This window comes from Rissa tridactyla, chromosome 7, assembly GCF_028500815.1.
Source record: "Rissa tridactyla isolate bRisTri1 chromosome 7, bRisTri1.patW.cur.20221130, whole genome shotgun sequence".
NCBI lineage: Eukaryota > Metazoa > Chordata > Aves > Charadriiformes > Laridae > Rissa > Rissa tridactyla.
This window is the reverse complement of record NC_071472.1, coordinates 22,637,338-22,655,902: the sequence shown is the minus strand read 5'-3', so window position 1 is coordinate 22,655,902 and position 18,565 is coordinate 22,637,338. Positions and strand designations below refer to the sequence as shown.

General features: G+C 44.7%; 2 protein-coding genes across 3 annotated transcripts; both read right to left on the bottom strand.

Moving 5' to 3' along the window:
- Window positions 1–864: 864 nt before the first annotated feature.
- On the bottom strand, window positions 865–17,224 carry POFUT2 (protein O-fucosyltransferase 2). Of its 2 annotated transcripts, XM_054209377.1 has the most exons (9): window positions 17,064–17,224; window positions 14,964–15,214; window positions 13,788–13,932; window positions 13,337–13,447; window positions 7,466–7,532; window positions 4,372–4,497; window positions 3,630–3,810; window positions 2,689–2,812; window positions 865–2,355 (listed from the first exon to the last, which is right to left on the bottom strand). In XM_054209377.1, exons 1-9 carry the CDS (start codon window positions 17,222–17,224, stop codon window positions 2,202–2,204), a joined length of 1,320 nt encoding a protein of 439 aa, XP_054065352.1. In that variant the 3' UTR covers window positions 865–2,201. The 2 variants fall into 2 exon arrangements, with proteins under 2 accessions (XP_054065352.1, XP_054065351.1); XM_054209376.1 differs by lacking the exon at window positions 13,337–13,447.
- A 48-nt stretch (window positions 17,225–17,272) lies between these two features.
- On the bottom strand, window positions 17,273–18,515 carry YBEY (ybeY metalloendoribonuclease). Its single transcript, XM_054209379.1, has 3 exons — window positions 18,177–18,515; window positions 17,669–17,737; window positions 17,273–17,409 (listed from the first exon to the last, which is right to left on the bottom strand). Exons 1-3 carry the CDS (start codon window positions 18,513–18,515, stop codon window positions 17,323–17,325), a joined length of 495 nt encoding a protein of 164 aa, XP_054065354.1. The 3' UTR covers window positions 17,273–17,322.
- Window positions 18,516–18,565: the final 50 nt, after the last annotated feature.

The window sequence follows — 18,565 nt, the reverse complement described above, 5'->3', positions numbered from 1 at the left end:
AAGCACTGTGGTCATGTACACGTGCATCATTGTGCATGTATTTTCATACATACGTATGGTTGTAAATATATATCACTGTAAACAGAAGGGAGAATCATGTCTCAAGATCTTATGGACTTAAGAAACAAGAAGGAAATCCCACTCTTTCATCCACTGCCGTTTCCTTTCCAGCTTTTTATTGTGGTGACAAGAATTCAAGAGGGAGGGGATGTTGTTGGAAACCCTTGACCATGGCAGCTGTCACCCTGCTCTCATTTCTCTAATCCACGTTTTCTATTTAAGCCAGAAAGGTGGAAGTTACTTCTCTACCTACTTGCGTGTGGGCTTGTTCTCTGCTGCCTTTGACTCTTTCAGTGAGGCTGGAACAGCACAGCCAAAAGACGCACTGCTCCTCTCCAGGCCTTGTCCCAGGGAGAAGCTCCCCTGTGGCAGGTTGTGCCTGTAGCTTCCTGCCTTCCCTGTGACCCCTTTTATGTAGTTGTCCTGGTTTGAGGCGGTGAAAGACAACAGTTAGATCTCTCACCTTCTCCAGGCTGAAAAAGCCCAGCTCTCTCCTCCTGTCCTCATATGCCATGTACTCCAGCTGCCAATGGTTCTATCAGCCTTCCTCTGGACTCTCTCCTGTTTGTGTACGTCCCTCTTGCAGTGGGAGGTACCAAGATTTACCAGATGCCTTCTCCCTGTGCCAAGACAGGTAATGCTGGCTACACTTGCTAATGCAAGGTCCTCATGGGAGAGACAATAAAAAAATCTTACCAGGGCATGCAGGTTTCATTCAAGTTTTTCCTACACTGAAGTCCAATGCTAGGGAGCCAGGAGAGAGCAAAATGCATGGTCAGAAAGAAGAAGCACGCACACGTCACATAAAATGCTACAAAGCTTTGTATTTTTCTTAATGAGGTATACATTACATGTAAAATACCACCATCGCTTTAGGAGAACATTTGACTTGGTGGGAAAAGGCAATGCTTTGAAATGCTGGGCTCCCCACTTTATCGCCAGAGAGGCTCAGTTGCTGCACGGAGATACAGTAAACAGCTGGTAAGAACAGGACAGCCGCTGCTACTACCGTCCGAGAAGTCTTCACAGCTTCCACTGCAGTTGCACAGGAGGTAACAACCTCATTGTCTGGGAGCATCTGTGAAATGGCCACTGCAGAGTGCAGGAGGGTTATAGATACTCCTACTCAAGCCAAGAGGAAAGATCAAGTGAAGGGTTTGCTAACAGCAAGGTAACCTGGTAAAAATGACTTTAAGGAAAAATGTTTGCTTCACCTTTTTAAATCTGTCTCCTAGTCCACTTTTGAAAAAGGCTTCTGCTGCTTAACAGACATGTAGGCTTGCAGGGCAAAAGACCCACCTGAAGCACAGAATGCTTCCCAGCACCCAATGCTACACAGCAGGAAACTGCAAGAGCTAGAATTGGTATTCATACAAAACCCTTCTCAAACAGGAGCTGCACTTTCCCTCTGGCTGGTGGTGTAGCACAGGGCTCTTCCCCTGTACCACCAGCCAGCCGTCTCCATCAGAACACGACCTCACCTGCAAGGTTCCCGACTGCTAGGCTTATACACATCATCCCGCGGCCCAATGACCTTTGCTGTCTGTGATTTTCCACAGTTTGCTCCCTTGCATAAACTGAAAGCAGAAACGCAGAAAATTAATTTGCTGAATTACTGCGACAATCCATTTAACTGACATGGAAACTTGAAAGGCCTTTTAGCGTACTCCTTAGCAAAGCATCAGCAACGCTGAATTGAGTGACTGGGTGATCCCAAAAGGGTCCAACTGAACAGGCCTTTGGGAGGACAATGGGAAAAAAAAAGTTTCCTTTGTGTAGGTAAAATATAAGAAGAAACATAACCTTTCTCTTACCACCCTACAAGCCCCATCTTTGTGCCTCTCTCAGCACAGACCCACTGAGACTGCTATTAGAAACAGCTGGTGTTGCAGTGTCTGGTACTGTCCTTGAATCCTAGCTATGCTGAGAACTGGATCCCAGGCTGAATTCATTTTTCTCGCTCCCATCGATGCCTGACTAAGAAGATGAATATTGCTTGTACTTCAAAATCCAAACGTCAAGTAAACACTGAGAAGAGGGTAGAGGACTGAGTTGTAGTTTGGTCAAAGGGAGGTATTTCCCCGTGGGTTTTCCTTATTCTTTTGAGCTCATTGGTATTGAAGTCCAGATTTCTCTGTATTTTAGTATACAATTTTCCAGTGAGTTGGCTGATCACAGTTTTTCTCTTTTTCACCACAAAATCTGTTGTAAGTTGTTTTTGGATCAAATCCCAAGATCTCCCTTTCCTCATGGATCCGGAAGGAAAATGTTGAAACTGAGGTGCCTATAAAATACCTGTGAAAAAAATCAGAACAGATTTGTGAAGGGGGTCAGTTTTTAAAATGCAAGTAATTAATTTCAGTCCAATGAACTTTAATGTTCATTTAAATGATATGATAATGAAATTACCATATATATATACACACAATATAATATACTATTATATATGCAATATATATATTATACATGTATACATATACACAATATACTATTATACATGTACTATATGTATCAATTATATAATAACATGGCATATATGGTTTGTAAACAACTATATCTGGGTCAAAAACAATATTCAGTTTTGTGACAGTAAGATTTGGCTCCTCAAAGAAAAGTCAAATTCTCTACCTTGCATGTGCACAGATCCACTGGTCAATCACAGCCAAGCCCCCATCTTTGTAGAGTTCCAGCTCCTCCCAAGAAGGTTCAAACCTCAACATCTCAGGCAGTAGTTTCTTGAGCAATTCGATCTCTGAAAAAGGGAAAGATGCAAATTTATGCTTACATTATAAAGGGCAACTCGCTGCTGTCATAAAATGTAAGTGTTTAAGGAAACCCTGCATGAACAGTTACAACACGTTTGCCAAATGTTAAGAGTATTGTAGGCAGGGAGGGAGCCAGTGCCGAGGGGAGCAATTCTCAGGGGGCAGGGAAGCCTGCAAGAAGTAGAACGGACGCTAACGCTAGCCTCGCTGTCTAATCCTACAGCGTAGGTGTACCAAGAGGCCTTTCTTGACAGCAAACTTAGATTAGTTATTGCAGATGCCATGCCCCACAGTGTTATTCTAACATCACGCGTTGAAACAGATCTCTAGATATTAGTGGGAGGGAAGTGCAGTCCTGGGATAAGGCCTGGGGGAAGCGGGGGAACACCACCCTTGGGGGTTTCTAAGCCTTGGCCACTCACAGACAGGTCCACCCCAGTCTGCTGTTAGGGGCAGCCAAAGGGAAGGCTGGGTGGGAGACTTCAGAGACGCTTCCCACCAGCATGTCTGAGACTCTCTGAAATGCTAAGAAAGAAGGTGCGATGGAAGAAAAAGGAGGAGGAACTGGCAAATTCAGTTACCAATTTGCTATTGTAAAGACCATCAAACCTCCTATGGGAAATACCAAATGAATGGTTTGATAACAACTATTCAAGCTGGAAGCAAACAGCTGCCTAATCCTGTTCAATTCACCATTCAATGACGGAGGCATATGAACTTCCAGTCATTTATAAAAACAAAGTGGTAATTAACTGCACTCATTGTCAAATGTTATCAATACTAAACTGACTATAATCTGCCTACCCTCCTCGACAGCATCAGTGGCTACAAAAACTTTTTCAAGTTTATGCATCTCCAAGAGGCTGCGGATTTTCTTTACTGCTCCTTGTAGGGAAGGCACGTCTTCTCTGTGACCCCAAATGAAGTCTCTCCTTCTGAGATGAACCCCAAGGTACGGACCACCTAGAGCTGTGCCCATCTTAACCTAAGAGAGAAAGATCAATAAACTTTAAAACTTGAGAGCACCACTATTCATTCACATTGGAAAGGCCTCAATGCACAACCTCTGGATAAGGCACTGAATTACTCTAGCTGCAGAAAGTAATTTTAAGGTATGCATTGGAAGTATTTTGGGACACTTATTGCAGTGTTTTGACCTTGGGTGGCCCGCATCATACGAGTGCAAAATCTTTGTAAGCAAAAATTGCTCTCCTTGACCAAATCCACAACTGGTAGTTTGCAGCTGAACTTCATACCCACAGATGATACTGAATACAAGAAGACAGACAAGTTTCCTTTAGCGAAACGAGGGTAATAAAAATCTGGCACCCAGAACCAGTCAGCGACATCTCAACAGACTCTGTTAACTCATGTGACACAGGGAGAAGAAGGTACAGTAAGAACATGCACGTCCACCTTGATGTGAGCAGGGAGAGCTAGATTCACATGTATCTTCCAATATTCCCTGCAGTGTACATCCAGGAGTTCACAAATAAAAAAAAATATTATTACATTTGTTATGGGAAACAGACTGTTAAGATTTTACCTTCATCTGTGTCCAGTCCTCCTTGTAATGAGTCCTGTCTGCCTCATCTGTGGATTGAAGATACTTGTTTCTAAACTCATCTCCTACTACACGGAGGTGTTTAGCAAACACCATGCTCCGACGGGTCTGTTGGAATGAGAGCAGATGCCAAGTCAGAAAAAGGGAAAGCTAAAAATGACTAAATGGAGGTAGTTTCACATACACATAGCTTTCAGGATGATACATGCATGCAGCAATACAAGCAACAATTTCTAACCTTTCACCTGAGCTTTAACTGTTTAGTCCTGATCATAACCATATTTATAACCAGCATACTCGTCTGACCCTGCAATACATGGGTGTATGGAGTAGACTGTAGCTTTTTACACAACGGAACACATAATACACCGAATTAAACACTCTAGCAATATACCTCACCTTTGGAAACAAAAGCTGGGCAAAAAGCTTAGCTTGCAAAACACCTGTAAGAATAAATCCTGCTTAAAAAAAATCATGCATCTAGCCACAAACACTCCTAGAATCTGACAGCTTTTTTTCATCTTTCTCCGTGTGCCAAACTCACTATGGCTGAACTGGTTCCTTCTCCATATCATTCAATAAGACACAGAATAATTTAATGTTCTGTAAGATCCATCATGCTGGTATCTGGAAATCCATACCCCTCTAAATATTTAATGGCAGTACAAAGCCTGCTCTTCTAGCATCTTTAAAGAGATCACCACTGGCTTTCTAATCCTATCCCAAATCCTCCAGCAAAACATTTTTATCAAGGGAAGAGGTACACACTGTCTGCTGCAGAATGCTCACGCTGCAGTTGAGAGACAGACATTTTCCCTCCTTTTTGTATTATGTCAACACAATGCAATCCTGTTGAATCACGTCATTGGGTACCTTACGCAAGATATGATGAACATGGTATGCCCAACAGGCAGCAAGCATGTAAGCAACCCATGGCATTGCAGTGCGCTGAGGAGGCCAATAAACATCTTTCAATGCTATGCTTTGCTTGTGTCAAACACCTCTAACCTTCATCCAGACAGACTGCACGACTACCATGACATGTTTGGCACCCACGCAGTATGATGTGCCAAGTTCTTCCTGGGCTCAAAGCACTCTTCTGACAGCAGCTGTTCTAGATGAACAGTTATTTTGCAACAGCATATGTAAAAGAGAAAACAAGTGAATGTGTGAACCTCCACTGATATACTTTCTAAAGTGAATACTCTCTGTATCTGGTTATCTTCTTACTTAATGTATGTTAAATCTGCACATGCAATATTGTCACCCTTTCCAGCTACCTCCCAGTTTTGCTGCATCTCCCTTTTTGTCTACAAAGAAACCACAGAGAAGAGAGAGACACTTCTCAGAGGTGCATGGAAAAAGACAGGAAGCCATGGGCCCAAGCTTCAGCAAGGCAACTCCTGCTTGGCTATCAGGCAAAACCTCTTGCCCACAAGAGTGGCACAGCCATGGGACAAGCCCCAGAGAAGCGGTGGATCTCCATCTCTGGGGACTTTCCACCTTCAGCTGAACACAGCCCCAGACCAGCAGATCAAGTTCTGGAGTGCAAACCTCTAGGCAGGGTAGGGCTGAGACACCTAAATCTAAATTTTTATGTGATTTAAGTTTGGGACGAAAACAAACAAACAAAATCAGTGTTGGTTATGGTCCCTTTTGTGCATATGAATCGAATTAATGGTACAGATCCTCTAGTTCTTTTTGATCGTCCCCCAAAAGTGGTGAAACTAAATGCAAAACTGCTGGCTTTTCTAGAGTTGTCCTTAGAGAAATTTCTGCTTCCATATAGATGGTAAACACCCATATTGTCTACATGCTATACTGATGCTTTTTAAAGGATTCAACAGTTGCTTCTAAACCATTTTGGGAGGTCTTTCCTGCACCACGATCATTCAACCATTAAGAATCCCAAAAGAACACCTTTCAGCTTGCAGTGGTAGAGAAGCCTAGACAAAAATGGTGACAACAGTGAGAGCAATAGGGGTCAATATTAAATTCAAATATTTTTGTACACCAAAGATTTAGGTTGGTTGCAAAGGGAAGCTGGCTTGTTACAATTTAAAAACTTCTTTGAGACAAGAGGGCATCTGCTAGCAAGATTTATAAAGAACTCCAGATGTTATCCAGAGAGTTATTAAGAAAAAAACAACAACCAAAAATCATGCAGGTAGTTAAAATTGAAATAAAAGAAAGACTAATAGTTTCCAGAAGGTTTAGTTTGAAGTAACTTTGAGACAAGTTTAAATTATTAAGATAACGTTTAAAGTGCCACTGTTAAGATACGCGTGTTCTGAATCCGTATAGATTTCATGTCTGCTTTTACAGGACTACAAGTCAGACTCAGAAATGATACACGGGTTGCATTTCTCTGTGTGAAAAGTCACTCTCAATGAAAAGTTCGCGGTTAGCAAAATACCGTTTGGTCTGTTTCTAAAAAATATGCCATATACCAAGTGAATAGCCAGATGCTTATGTCTCAAAAGACTGAGGTCTATGTAACTTGTTTCATAATATCATGATAGTCGCTTTCTCTTAGCAATTTTAATGACATCAAGCACTCCATATCGTGTTCTGTTTTCCTGTGGCTGAGTCCTTAACTTTGTCTTAAAACTGTTCCCCTAGGAATTATTTTACCATAGACCCTTGGCACGGGGTCTCCCAAAGTGTTACCTTGAGACCAATGGGAATTTTGCCATCAAAGCCAATGGGGAGACAGAAAGGACAATACTGAGCACTTTCGGGAATTCTTTTGAAAAGTCTAATCTTGAGGCTGACTAGACAAGAAACTGCACAAAGGCAGTTCCCTTCTGATTGCAGATGTGTTGCATAGGGGAGGTCCTGCTAAATGCCACGCTCTGCAGCACTGAGTCTTTGGGGAAAAGACTCCAGGACAAATTCCTGCATTACATTAATCCACAGCAGCCTGAAGACCATTTTTAGCATGCACTGGTGAAACATACGACACAAGTTACTTTCAAGAAAAAAAACACGAGGCAAAACTGAAGCACATATCGGTTATTGAATTTTTATCAGAACCAAGCAGAAAGTCTAGAGAAGCTAACTGGAAAATACTCACATTCCAATAATCTTTCCCTCCGTAGTGGTCATGAAGTAGGTTTTCAGCTCTGTCTAACATCACTGACCTATTAAAAATTGCAAAACTGAGTGTAGTTCCCTTAGGAATAGAATTTACATTATGACGTTTCTTTATACAGTTGCTAGGATAAAACACAGACCGTGATCTGTTTGTAAAGAGAGCACGGGGCATGAGGGACAGGCTACCAATCTGTTCTGTGCAAAGCAAACTGTGACCCATGGCCAGCTGGGGAAAGAAGGGGACCATGGCACTGTGTGTTCTTGCCCTGTTCCTTAATAAATGGTACTCTTAATTCTGACAGTTAAACACAAACAAGCATTAACAATCCCTTACATAGTTCTCACAGTAGTTGCTGCTGGAGAAATAAGGTTCCTAACAGGAAGAGCGATCCAAAGGGGAGAAGCGACCTATGAGATGATGCTCAGCCCCGAAGCATGTGAGAGCCTCTTGGAGGAAGCAGGTGCCACGATCACAAAAGCAAAACCAGAGGAGGTGTTTTCCATGTGTGGAATAAAATGTCCTACAGTAAAACAACAGATCAAAGAACACACAGACACTACACAAATGTGTGCTAGCAACTAAGCACAAATTTTAAAATGCAATTTTTTCAGTAACATGAAAACAGTCTGTGCTTTTCATAAATACACACAAGTCAGGACTGTATGCTGGAAACACGACTGCACTATCCAAGTTCAAAGTAACAAGAGATTTTGAGAGTTCTAAGTATCCAAGAGCATACACAGTGGATGTAGGCTTAGTTTGTGCTCTGAGCATACTGAATGTGAGCGAATGCACAGAGAAATGCTGCTGCTGAAGGGGGTCAACGTCATTATCTGGACCTTCTACTAAAATGAGAGGAAGCAAATAACCAATTGTCCTGGTTTGGGGTGAAGCAGACCCAACTCTGTTCAGTGAGAGAGGCTGGTGCTCTTACTTATTGCTGTGGCACCCAGGGCCAGATGACTTGGTTGTTTACCCTGCAGAGGGGTCACACCTGTGGGGCAGAGCTGACAGGCCAGGTGACTCAAACTGACCGATAGGGTATTCCACCCCTCCTGCCATGCTCAGTATAAAAGCTGAGGGATCAAAGGGGCCCTTCTTTGGTGGCTTTCTTCTTCAATGACCAATGTCTGAGGAGGATCTTGTCAGCTCACCTGCCTTTTGATCCCGGTAAGTGTGTTCCAGTTCCTGTTTGTCCCTGAGTCCAGTCTGGAACTCTCCCAGTGCCTGCCACTGACATCTCCCTGGGAGCTTGATACGGTTTTGTGTATGCTTGTATATACTGCATCTATTTCATTATTTCCTTTTTATTTTATTATTAATATTTTATTGAAGTAGTTTAGTTTTTTCTAAACTCATAAATCCCTTTATCTCTCTTCTTCCTCTCCTTGGAGTGAGAGGTGGGGGAGAGCAGCTGTCATCTTGTCACTGGCCAACCCAGCCCAAACCATGACACCAATCAACTTTAGATTATCACTGCTGATAAGCAGCTGGACACTTGCACATAAGGTTACAAATAATCTGGAAAATAGACGAGACTGTTGGTGGAGAAGCAGCAATGTATTTAACAGGAAGCTTGGAGCTGATTGCCTGGCCAAAAGGGGAAATATGGGAGATCAGTAAGGCCACTGGAGACTTTGACTACCCCTATGAGGGCTGGGCACGTGTCATAGCAGGATGCGACTCAGCAACTGCAGCTTGAGACACTGTCAAGGACAGTTCCATGAATGAACAGGACAGGGAGTAGCTCCTGACACTGTCTTGAGCAGCAGCAAGACACGGACCAAAAATCTCACAGTGGAAGCGCTACTCTGGGACAGTGGCCATAAATGTACTCATCTTCAACATCCTCCTGCATCAACAATGGCCAAAGGGAAGTTACCGCAGTTGCATTCAGTTTCAAAAAGCAGACTATGTAAAAATGCTGAAGTAGCGTCCAAGTGAAGAAAACAGAAAGGCTCATAAACTCCATAAAGTTAAACAGAAGAAGACAATAAAGAAGGTCAAAAAAGAATCTGAGCAACAAGGAATAAAGGCCTTCAATCTAATGACAAATCTTCCTTCCAGTACAAAGTAAAAGGAAATTAAAGGGTTAACAAACACTTAAGAGACAGTAATGTCATGACTGCATCAGCTAATACACTTTTTTGTACCTGTGCGCTAGGTGGAGGAGCTGAGAAGATTCACATGCCAGAAGTACTTTTTACAGGGGAACTCATCACAGGACATGTCTCAAACCAAAGTGTTCATAGGAAGTGTCCAGTGATGGAACAGCTAGACAAAGGGAACCAACAAATGGCTGGTATTCACCCAACAGTTGCCAAGGAACTCAAGGATGAAGCAGCTGCGCCACTAGTTCTGGTATGCAACTTCTCGCTTAAAACTGCAACACAGCAAATGTGATGTCCATTTTCTAAAAACACACTTGGGAAGTCTGGGATGTAATACAGTGTTAAACCTAATGTCAGTACCGATAACTTAATAGCAACTATTATAAAATACGGATTTAATGGATACCTAAAGTAAATTGGAGAAGTATCAACATGGAGCTCTGAACAATCAGAGTAGTCTGAAGACATAGGCATACATGCAAATAGGGAAAATCTCATTGACATTGTCAGAATTTCCTGACAGCCTCTGTTAAAGGCTTTTAAGAAAACTTAACAGCAATGGCACAGAAAGGAAGGTTCTTGCATGGATCAAAAAAAAGTTTAAAGACAGGGATAAATGTCCAGCTCTCATTGTAGAGGGAGGTCACAAGTGGAAGGTATCTGCTTTTCACTATATTCCTAAACAACCTATAAAAGAGCGTGAATGTCAGGGTCACAGCTTACCAATCATTTTAAATTGCTCAGAGCAGCAAAGTCAAAGGCCAATTGTAAAGAATTAGAGAAGTCTGGTCAGCCAATAAAGTGGCAGATGAAATCTAATGCAGGAGTGCATATAGTAAAAAAAAAAAAAAAGTACTGGCTTCACCTGATAACTAAAGGGCTTGATGCTCAGGAATGAGGACAGTTGGATGAAAACACCAAGGCAACACTCATCAGAGGACAAAAAAGGAACCTGTATGTTAGGAATTAACCAGAAACAAAAGAGAGCACTAAACAGAGCGTGTCATTTTACCACTATGAAATGGGTTTACCCATGCTCAGTGTGCAGGATCCAGCTGAATTGTAAAGCTTCAGAAAATGTCAGCGAGGATGACCAAAGGCATGGAATGGCTTTCACACAAAGAACAGAGAAAGCTGATAATATACTCCTCCAGCGTAAGACCATGCTTTATTACTTTGCTGAGCGAGTTGCCAACAGTATTACTGGCACAGAAGTATGGTTTTCAAAAGGAAAGCTGAGTTGATAAAATAGATAAATTATTTTCCTTCTTATTCTCTCACCTGCTGGAACAGTGGGAGAATTTTTGAACCAAAATTGTTGTCATTTTTACTTCTATTTGTAAAAAGTGTCTTTTAAATCTTTTTATTTGGGTGGTAAAAAAAAAAAAAGAGTAAATCCCTCTGTGCATTCAGAAGCCCAGCCTAACTTTTTTCCAAGAATCATCAAAACGCCATTGTTACATTCCTCAAGTCTCCTTTAAAATAATTGATTAGACAATAAGCATAAAAAGTACATTAATTATAACGCAAGAAAAATTTTACCTCAGTCTCCAACTTTTTTCCTCCACAAAAGCTGCTAAATTGCTATCAATTTGATACTGCTTGTAATAAATTTCTAAACCTAAGCTGTGTAGATATAAATTGACAAATTTAACTGCATTTATATTAAAGCAATTTTCTGCCCATCAGAGAGATGAGAAAATTAATATGTAAAACATTAACTTATAGTCAGAAACACTGTGCACTGCAACTGAAATAAGGATTTTTTTGATGTTATCACTTACATTTTCCTGCTTTCTCAAAAGGAAAACGCTTACCAAAAATTATAATCACTGCATTTAAAGGAGGCTCATTAAAAGAATATATACCTTGAGGAAAATCATCCATGAATTATGGGGGTAGTCGTGTTTACAAACCCTTAATCTTTCTTTTTATTTTAATTTGTTTCACTAGCCTGCAAGCAGCTCAGTGCATTTCCAGTGCAGCAGTCAGCGAACACCAGTACACTGTGTAGTATTAATGCTTTGTCCTGACCCTTTCTGTTGACCGAAATAAAGCTGACTTGGAGAAATTAAAAATATTATTTTAGAAGCCTCATCGTTCATCTTTTCTGCATAAAAAGCAGGTTTGTTCCTTCTCTTTGCCAACCCTCCCTCACCCTTCATCCCTTCACATACTCTTCACACTACAGAGCAGACAACTCAGGGTGGAATATGTCAGAGAAATGTAAAATCGTGCACGATGTGGACGTGAATATGGAAGAGCTGTTTGTTCGTTGTCTCTTCCACTACATGAACTAGGAGACATTAGATGAAACTTGCAGGTAGGAGTTACAAGAGGAGGTGGATTTTCAAAGGATGCATGGTTAAGGTGCAAAACCTTCAGGTCTTGTCCCAAGATTTTGTGGATGCCAACAGTGTGGATGGGGGTTCAAAGGGAAGCTTGCACAGATCCATGGACTCATGGAAGGACATAAAAGATAGGAAGATCACTTTTGGTTCAGAAGGTCTCTACAACCACAAATCTGAAGGGTGTGACAGGACCAAAGGGGGACTTTACACACACTTGCCTAGTTCTTGTACATTTCCCCAGACGCATGATTTCAGCCACTCTTGGATTTCACACACCAAACTAGACAGACTGTAACATGAACCACTGGAGCTGCCCTTACATTGTTATGTTGATACTTCTTCCTACTTGTGCCTGACTGAGAAACGTGGTTTTGTAGACAAGGTACCTTCTCTGCATGTTAGGAATACTTGGGCACCACTCCTAATTTTCTCCTTGACCTTCCTCATTGTGAGACCTTTGACAGCACTAAACACAGAGACCTCTACGGCTTATTTTATCCAGTTTTCTGCTGACACTGGCAAAGATTATGGTACAACTCCTAAAAATAGAACAAAGTTCCTATTAAAAAAACCAGGACTTTGCTGCCTCCGCTCCCAGCGGGAGGTACTACAGATCCCCACTGCTCTGCTTGGGGGAACCTTCATCTCATTTCCAATTAAATCATATTGATGTAAAATTTTTGGATGTTTTTACTCTCCTGGAAAAAACACACTTCAGCTTACACAGCTTGTGTTTCTTCTATGGATTTATTCCCCTATTCATAGCCAGTAATTATTTCCTCTTCCTGTTCTCCCCTGTACCCCAGTAGATTTTGTTTTGCTGCCCTGTCTTCAGTTGTTACAGGATCACAGCTGACCAGAAATACTTTGCTACTGGGATAACGTAAGTCTGCTCTATCTCTAAGAGCTTTCTTTTCCTCTGATCATCCTTGTGGCATCTCAGAGCAGAAAGACAAAACAAGCTGCTTGCTTTCTCTAAGCCCAGCTCACACTATTGAGGATGGATGTCACGGGAGACCAGGCACCGCACCTTGTGATCCGACACCGATTCCACTCTGTTCGTTCCCTCTTGAGCCAGCATCAAAAAGTAAAGGAAGGAAATGGTAAACACAGGGTGGCAAGGACATTTAGCTACCCGAGAGAGAATATGAAGGAGCTGAAGGCTATTTTGTCTTAGGTTTTAGCACTGCAGCATTTAACCTAACTTACAGTTAGGTGTTTCTTACAGTCTAAATTCCCTTTGTAATGATTTTAATGGATTACAGTAACTCAGTGATGAAGCACCACAGTAGTGGAACATAGCCTGCAGGTTCCCCTTGCTCTTCCCACCTGGCAATGGGTTTGTGGGCATGCAATACAACAAAATATAGTAATACAAGACAACTCACTGTGCTGAAGTGTTCTTTAAAAGGATAGGAGCCAGAATAGAGGCAGATCCTTGGACAGACAAACAAGAGACATTTAGGCCCCGTGTTTCCTCGTAACCCCAGAACCATCCCCTGAAAGGGAACACAAAGTATTGGTTCACAGGCTTGTATTTTAAATTAACGTCACATATAATGAAACAAATAAACAGTACATCCTAGAAAGATGATATATAATGTAAATAAATCAGCCAACTCCTTTATACGGTATGTGTGTGGAACAACAACCTTCTAAAACTAGATCTTCTAGTACCAATATAACATTTCGATGGCGTTTTAAAAACAAAGTGAACCCCAAGCACCCAGAGATTCACAGACAACACTATAATAACTGCACAAGTCTGTTCTGTTAGAGTAGGGAAATGTCTCATTGAATGCAGCTAAAAAGAAGACTGAAAGGACTGCTAGACGTTACCTGTAGTAGTCATGTTTGTCTTTGGAATACATAAGCTGATCAATGCATGGCCTTTCATCTATTTTTTCTTCCCATGTTCCTTCTTTCCATCCTTCTGCGTAGCCTTGTAGGACATAAATCTGTTCAATAAAGGGCCCACCTGACTCTGAGCAGAAGGCAAAGCAAAGCATTTGTAAGCATGAAAAACCACATGATGAAGGTTGAAAATCTGCTAGAAATGCTAATATTCTCTCTTTTCCCTGTTTTCCTCATAAAAAAGGAAAGGAAGTTCTGTGTGAGTCGGAAAAGCTAAAAGGGTTAGGAAACGTGACAACCTGCTACTCCCGCCCAGCTATGTGTGATTTAATGTGCCGAACACAACTGAACCACCATAGAAATGTAAATTTAAAAGCTGGGTAAAACACACTGTGAAGCAGAGGTTTTCAATGCTGCTATGGGAAGAGTGCCTCCAAGAAAATGTTAAGAACAAGCCCTTCTTCCCCTAAATTTTAGGGTTTCCAAATGCTTTTTCCTGAAAGGTAGGGGACAACAATCCCTTCAGAGCTCTTTGCAGAGCTGTGACACTTGGTGGCCTTTATTGCCTTTGCTGAAAGTCTGTGACAGTGCTGCAGATTTTGGTATTTGGTGGTTAGCTCAACATGGCATTAAATCCTAAAGGAAACAACTTCACAGTTTCCACATTCTTAGGAAAAGCCTTTCTCTTATATACCATTGTGTACACAAAACGCAGTGGGTAAGTGTTTTGAGTATGTGCAGCATCGATGGTGAAAAAGAAAGTTCACCAAAGAACCCGCTGTACAGCTTTTCCCGTCCAACCTCCAGAAAAAAGGTGGCTTGTCTGTATTTCAATTGAGAGCTGCAGGCTGCCTCTTTCTCCTTACAGGGTTGGGCAAAATTATGAGAAAGTATCTTTTGGTTTTAACCAGAACTATTAACTGTCTTTCTCTGGGGTCCCCAGGAAGTCAAGGGACCAACAGTGCTACATCAAACAAGGTGGCAAATAACTGGGTTATCTCATCCTAGTGGTTTGTTACTCAGCACAATTCTTTCCCATCCCTCCTCTTGCCACCTTTTTTTATTTCACTTATAAGGATAAAAGCACATATATAGATACACCTGTGAAGAAACCACTTCAAATGTTTAGTCAATTGTATATTGTATGATTCCATACTCTACCTGCAAGGAACTGCTCATATTCAATGACAGGGATGTTCCTGTTGAGGCTTGGAATATCGAAGAACTCGGACCAAGGGATCCGGACCTGAAGGATGTCAGGGCTTTGCCAGTGATAAAGACGTCCCCAGGGAGGCAGAACTAACACCCAGTTTTCACTTTTCAGCAAGGTCTTTAGAAGGGAAGCAATGCGAATGTAGACATCTCTGCGAAGGTTGAACCCTTCAGGAGGATTTACATCATACAAAAGGTATCTGGGGAGAACAAAGCAATATAATTACTTTGGGCAGTTTAAAACTTTTACACTTTTTTTCTTTTTTTTACCCCACAATCATGTGGCACAACTCTATTGGGATGGAAACTGTTCGTCTTTCACGAGTCTGCGGTACTCAAAAGGTGGAAGGGGATGAAGTAGGGGAAGGCAGAGCAATGCATGCTGCAGGGGCTGGGGGAGCCACCGGGGTCTCCTCCTGGGACATCATCAAGGTGGCATATAGAATTGTAGAATGGATAGAGTTGGAAGGGCCCTTAAAGATCATCTAGTTACAAACCCCCTGCCATGGGCAGGGACACCTCCCACTAGTACAGGTTGCTCAAAGCCCCATTCAGCCTGGCCTTGAACACTTCCAGGGATGGGGCATCCACAACTTCCCTGGGCAACCTGTTCCAGAGCCTCACCACCTTCACAGTAAAGGATTTCTTCACAATATCTAACCTAAATCTAACCTCTTCTAGTTTAAAACCATTACCCCTCATCCTATCACTATACATAAGAATCCTTATAAAGAGTCCTTCCCCGTTTTTCCTGTGAGCCCCCTTTAAGTACTGGAAGGCCACTACAAGGTCTCCTTGCAGCCTTCTCTTCTCCAGGCTGAACAACCTCAATTCTCTCAGCCTGTCTTCATAGGAGAGGTGCTCCAGCCCTCTGATCATCTTCAGGGCCCTCCTCTGGACCCTCTCCAACAGGTCCATATCCTTCTTATACTGGGGGCTCCAGAGCTGGATACAGTACTCCAGGTGGGGTCTCATGAGAGCGGAGCAGAGGGGCAGAATCACCTCCCTCGACCTGCTGGCCACAGTTCTTTTGATGCAGCCCAGGATGTGGTTGGCTTTCTGGGCTGCAAGTGCGCATTGCTGGCTCATGTTGAGCTTTTCATCAACCAACACCCCCAAGTCCTTCTCCTCAGGGTTGCTGTCAATCCATTCTCCACCTATTTGTGCCTGGGATTGCTGCAGCCCAGGTGTAGGACCTTGCACTTGGCCTGGTTGTACTTCATGAGGTTTGCATGGGCCCAGTTCTCAAGCCTATCAAGGTCCCTTTGGATGGCATCCCTTCCCTCCAGTGTGTTGGCCACACCACACAGCTTGGTATCATCAACAAACTTGATGAGGGTGTACTCAGTCCCACTGTTCATGTTGCCAAGGAAGATATTAAACAGCACTGGTCCCAGTACTGACCCGAGGAACACCACTCGACACTGATCACCACTTAGACATCGAGCCATTGACCCCAACTCTTTAAGTGTGGACATACCACAAGCCTTTCCTGGTGGGGCAGGATGTGGGGGGCCAAGGAGTGAAACCTTCGGATGTCTTGCACTTCCTGAGGGTAATGTGGTGTGTGGTGAGAATAACGAAACCACCAGCACATCACTCAGGCTAAGTCCTGTGAGCCAAATATGAAGGTGGGAGGACACGTTCAAGAGGGACAGGGGAAATGGGTGCACATCACCTGCCGCAGGGCAGATGAGTGGGGGTCCCCCATGCCACAGGCACAGCAGAAAAGCCCACAGGCAGCTGCAGTGTCGGCATCTTCACGAAATGACCCAAACACCAGCAGGTGAAGAAGGACCTTTACGCGCCCACCAGCCAATGGCTCAGAGACGCGGCAGGTTGCTGGTGCGGGGGACCCACCGTCTCCCCTCAGGACACCACACAGGAGGCTGCGATGAGGGGAGGGTCCCAGGGGCAGCAGGGTCTGACGATGGCAGGCAGGACTGGCCTGGGGCAAGTGGGCCCATGCTGGGGTAGGGGAGGGAGTGGGGCTGCTGCCCAGGCATGGCCCTGCTGGGCCAATGGTGGCTGGGAGACACCAGCCCTCACCTGGTGTGTGGCGCGGCAGCAACGGCAGGCAGCGCGGAGGCGGCGTGGCCAGCGCGGAGGGCAGCAGGTGGTGGCTGGGCGGCAGCAAACGGTGGGAGGGTGAGCACAGCCAGGCCCAGCAGCAGCGGTAACAGGCGGCAGCCAGAGCCTTTCGGCGCCATCCCCACACTGCACCACGTCCAGGGCGGCCCTGGCAGCGTCCCAGCCCCTCGGTGCACGGTCGTGAAGTGGTGGCCACGGGGTCCCCGGCACAGCTCCCTCAGAAGAGACCCGCTGTCAGGGGCCGGAGGCTGGCACCTGTGAGCCGGTTCAGGTACTCCAGGATCTCCACCTCCTTCTGGTACATCTGCGGGAGGAGGGCACAGGAGAGAAGTCACAGTCAGTGCCGCTAGCACTGTGCTCCATGGCTGGGCTAGCGGGGTCTCAGCGCCTGCCGATACCGGCATCAACACCAGCCATAGCCCTGCTGAGCCATCCACCCGGCTGGCCGTACCCGCGGGCTCCCTGCCACAGGGGTGCGAGACAGGGAGATGCTTTCCACCCAGGTACAACCTGACACAGGCTGGACACTGCACACCTTCCCCAGCTTCAGGCCACTGCCGTACCTGTTGCCATTCGTGTTTTGTGTTGTGCTGGTAGCCAAGCAAATGGCACAACCCGTGGGCTGCTGTCACCTGTATGAAGAGGCAAGAGCAAAGAACATATATTACAAACTTAACCCAAACATCAGCAGCTCGCCTTCCCAGACAGCCCTGGCACCAGTGCCACAGTCCACCTGACACAAACCTGGGGACAGGCGTGACCAGGGCTAACACCCTACCAGATCATTTGCCATTATGCTAGAACCCGTGGGGAAAAGCCAGTTACTCTGTATGCGAAACGACAAAGTTCAGGTAGTGTCCGAACTCACCAGTTAAATAAGTTTTAAAATGCAGATTTAACCTTTCAGGGTAAGTTGTGAGATCATCGCCTCCTTGTTCAGCCCGGCAGGGCTAGGAAAGTGGCAGCCATTACCCTGTCCTTGCGGGATACCCTACGGCTGTCCTTCCCTGCACCCTAGGACCAGGGGGACAGCTGACCGCAGAGGGCCGGGCAGCCCGCGGCGGGACTCACCGCCAGGACGCTGTCGAAGTCCTCCCCGGTGGCGCGGCACTGCTGATGGATGTACTCCACCCCCAGGAAGATGTCCCCCAAGTTGTACTCGTCGCGGCAGCGCGGCCGCGGCAGCTCCCCCGCCGCCACCTGGTGGAAGGGGAAGGAGAGGACGTCGGTGGGCTCCGAGCGCTGCCGGTAAGCGCCGTTCAGACGCCGCATCAGCCCATTGCCAGCGCAGACCAGTCCCACGTCGAACCGAGAGGCGCCCAGGGCGGCCCGTAGGACGCACACGGCGCGGCGGAGCGGGGCCCGACGCACCGGCACGGCCCGCTGGGCGTTCCGTAGCGCCACGCTCATGATAATAATGATGGCGCCGGGACCCCGCCCCGACTCCCCGCCTCGCCTGC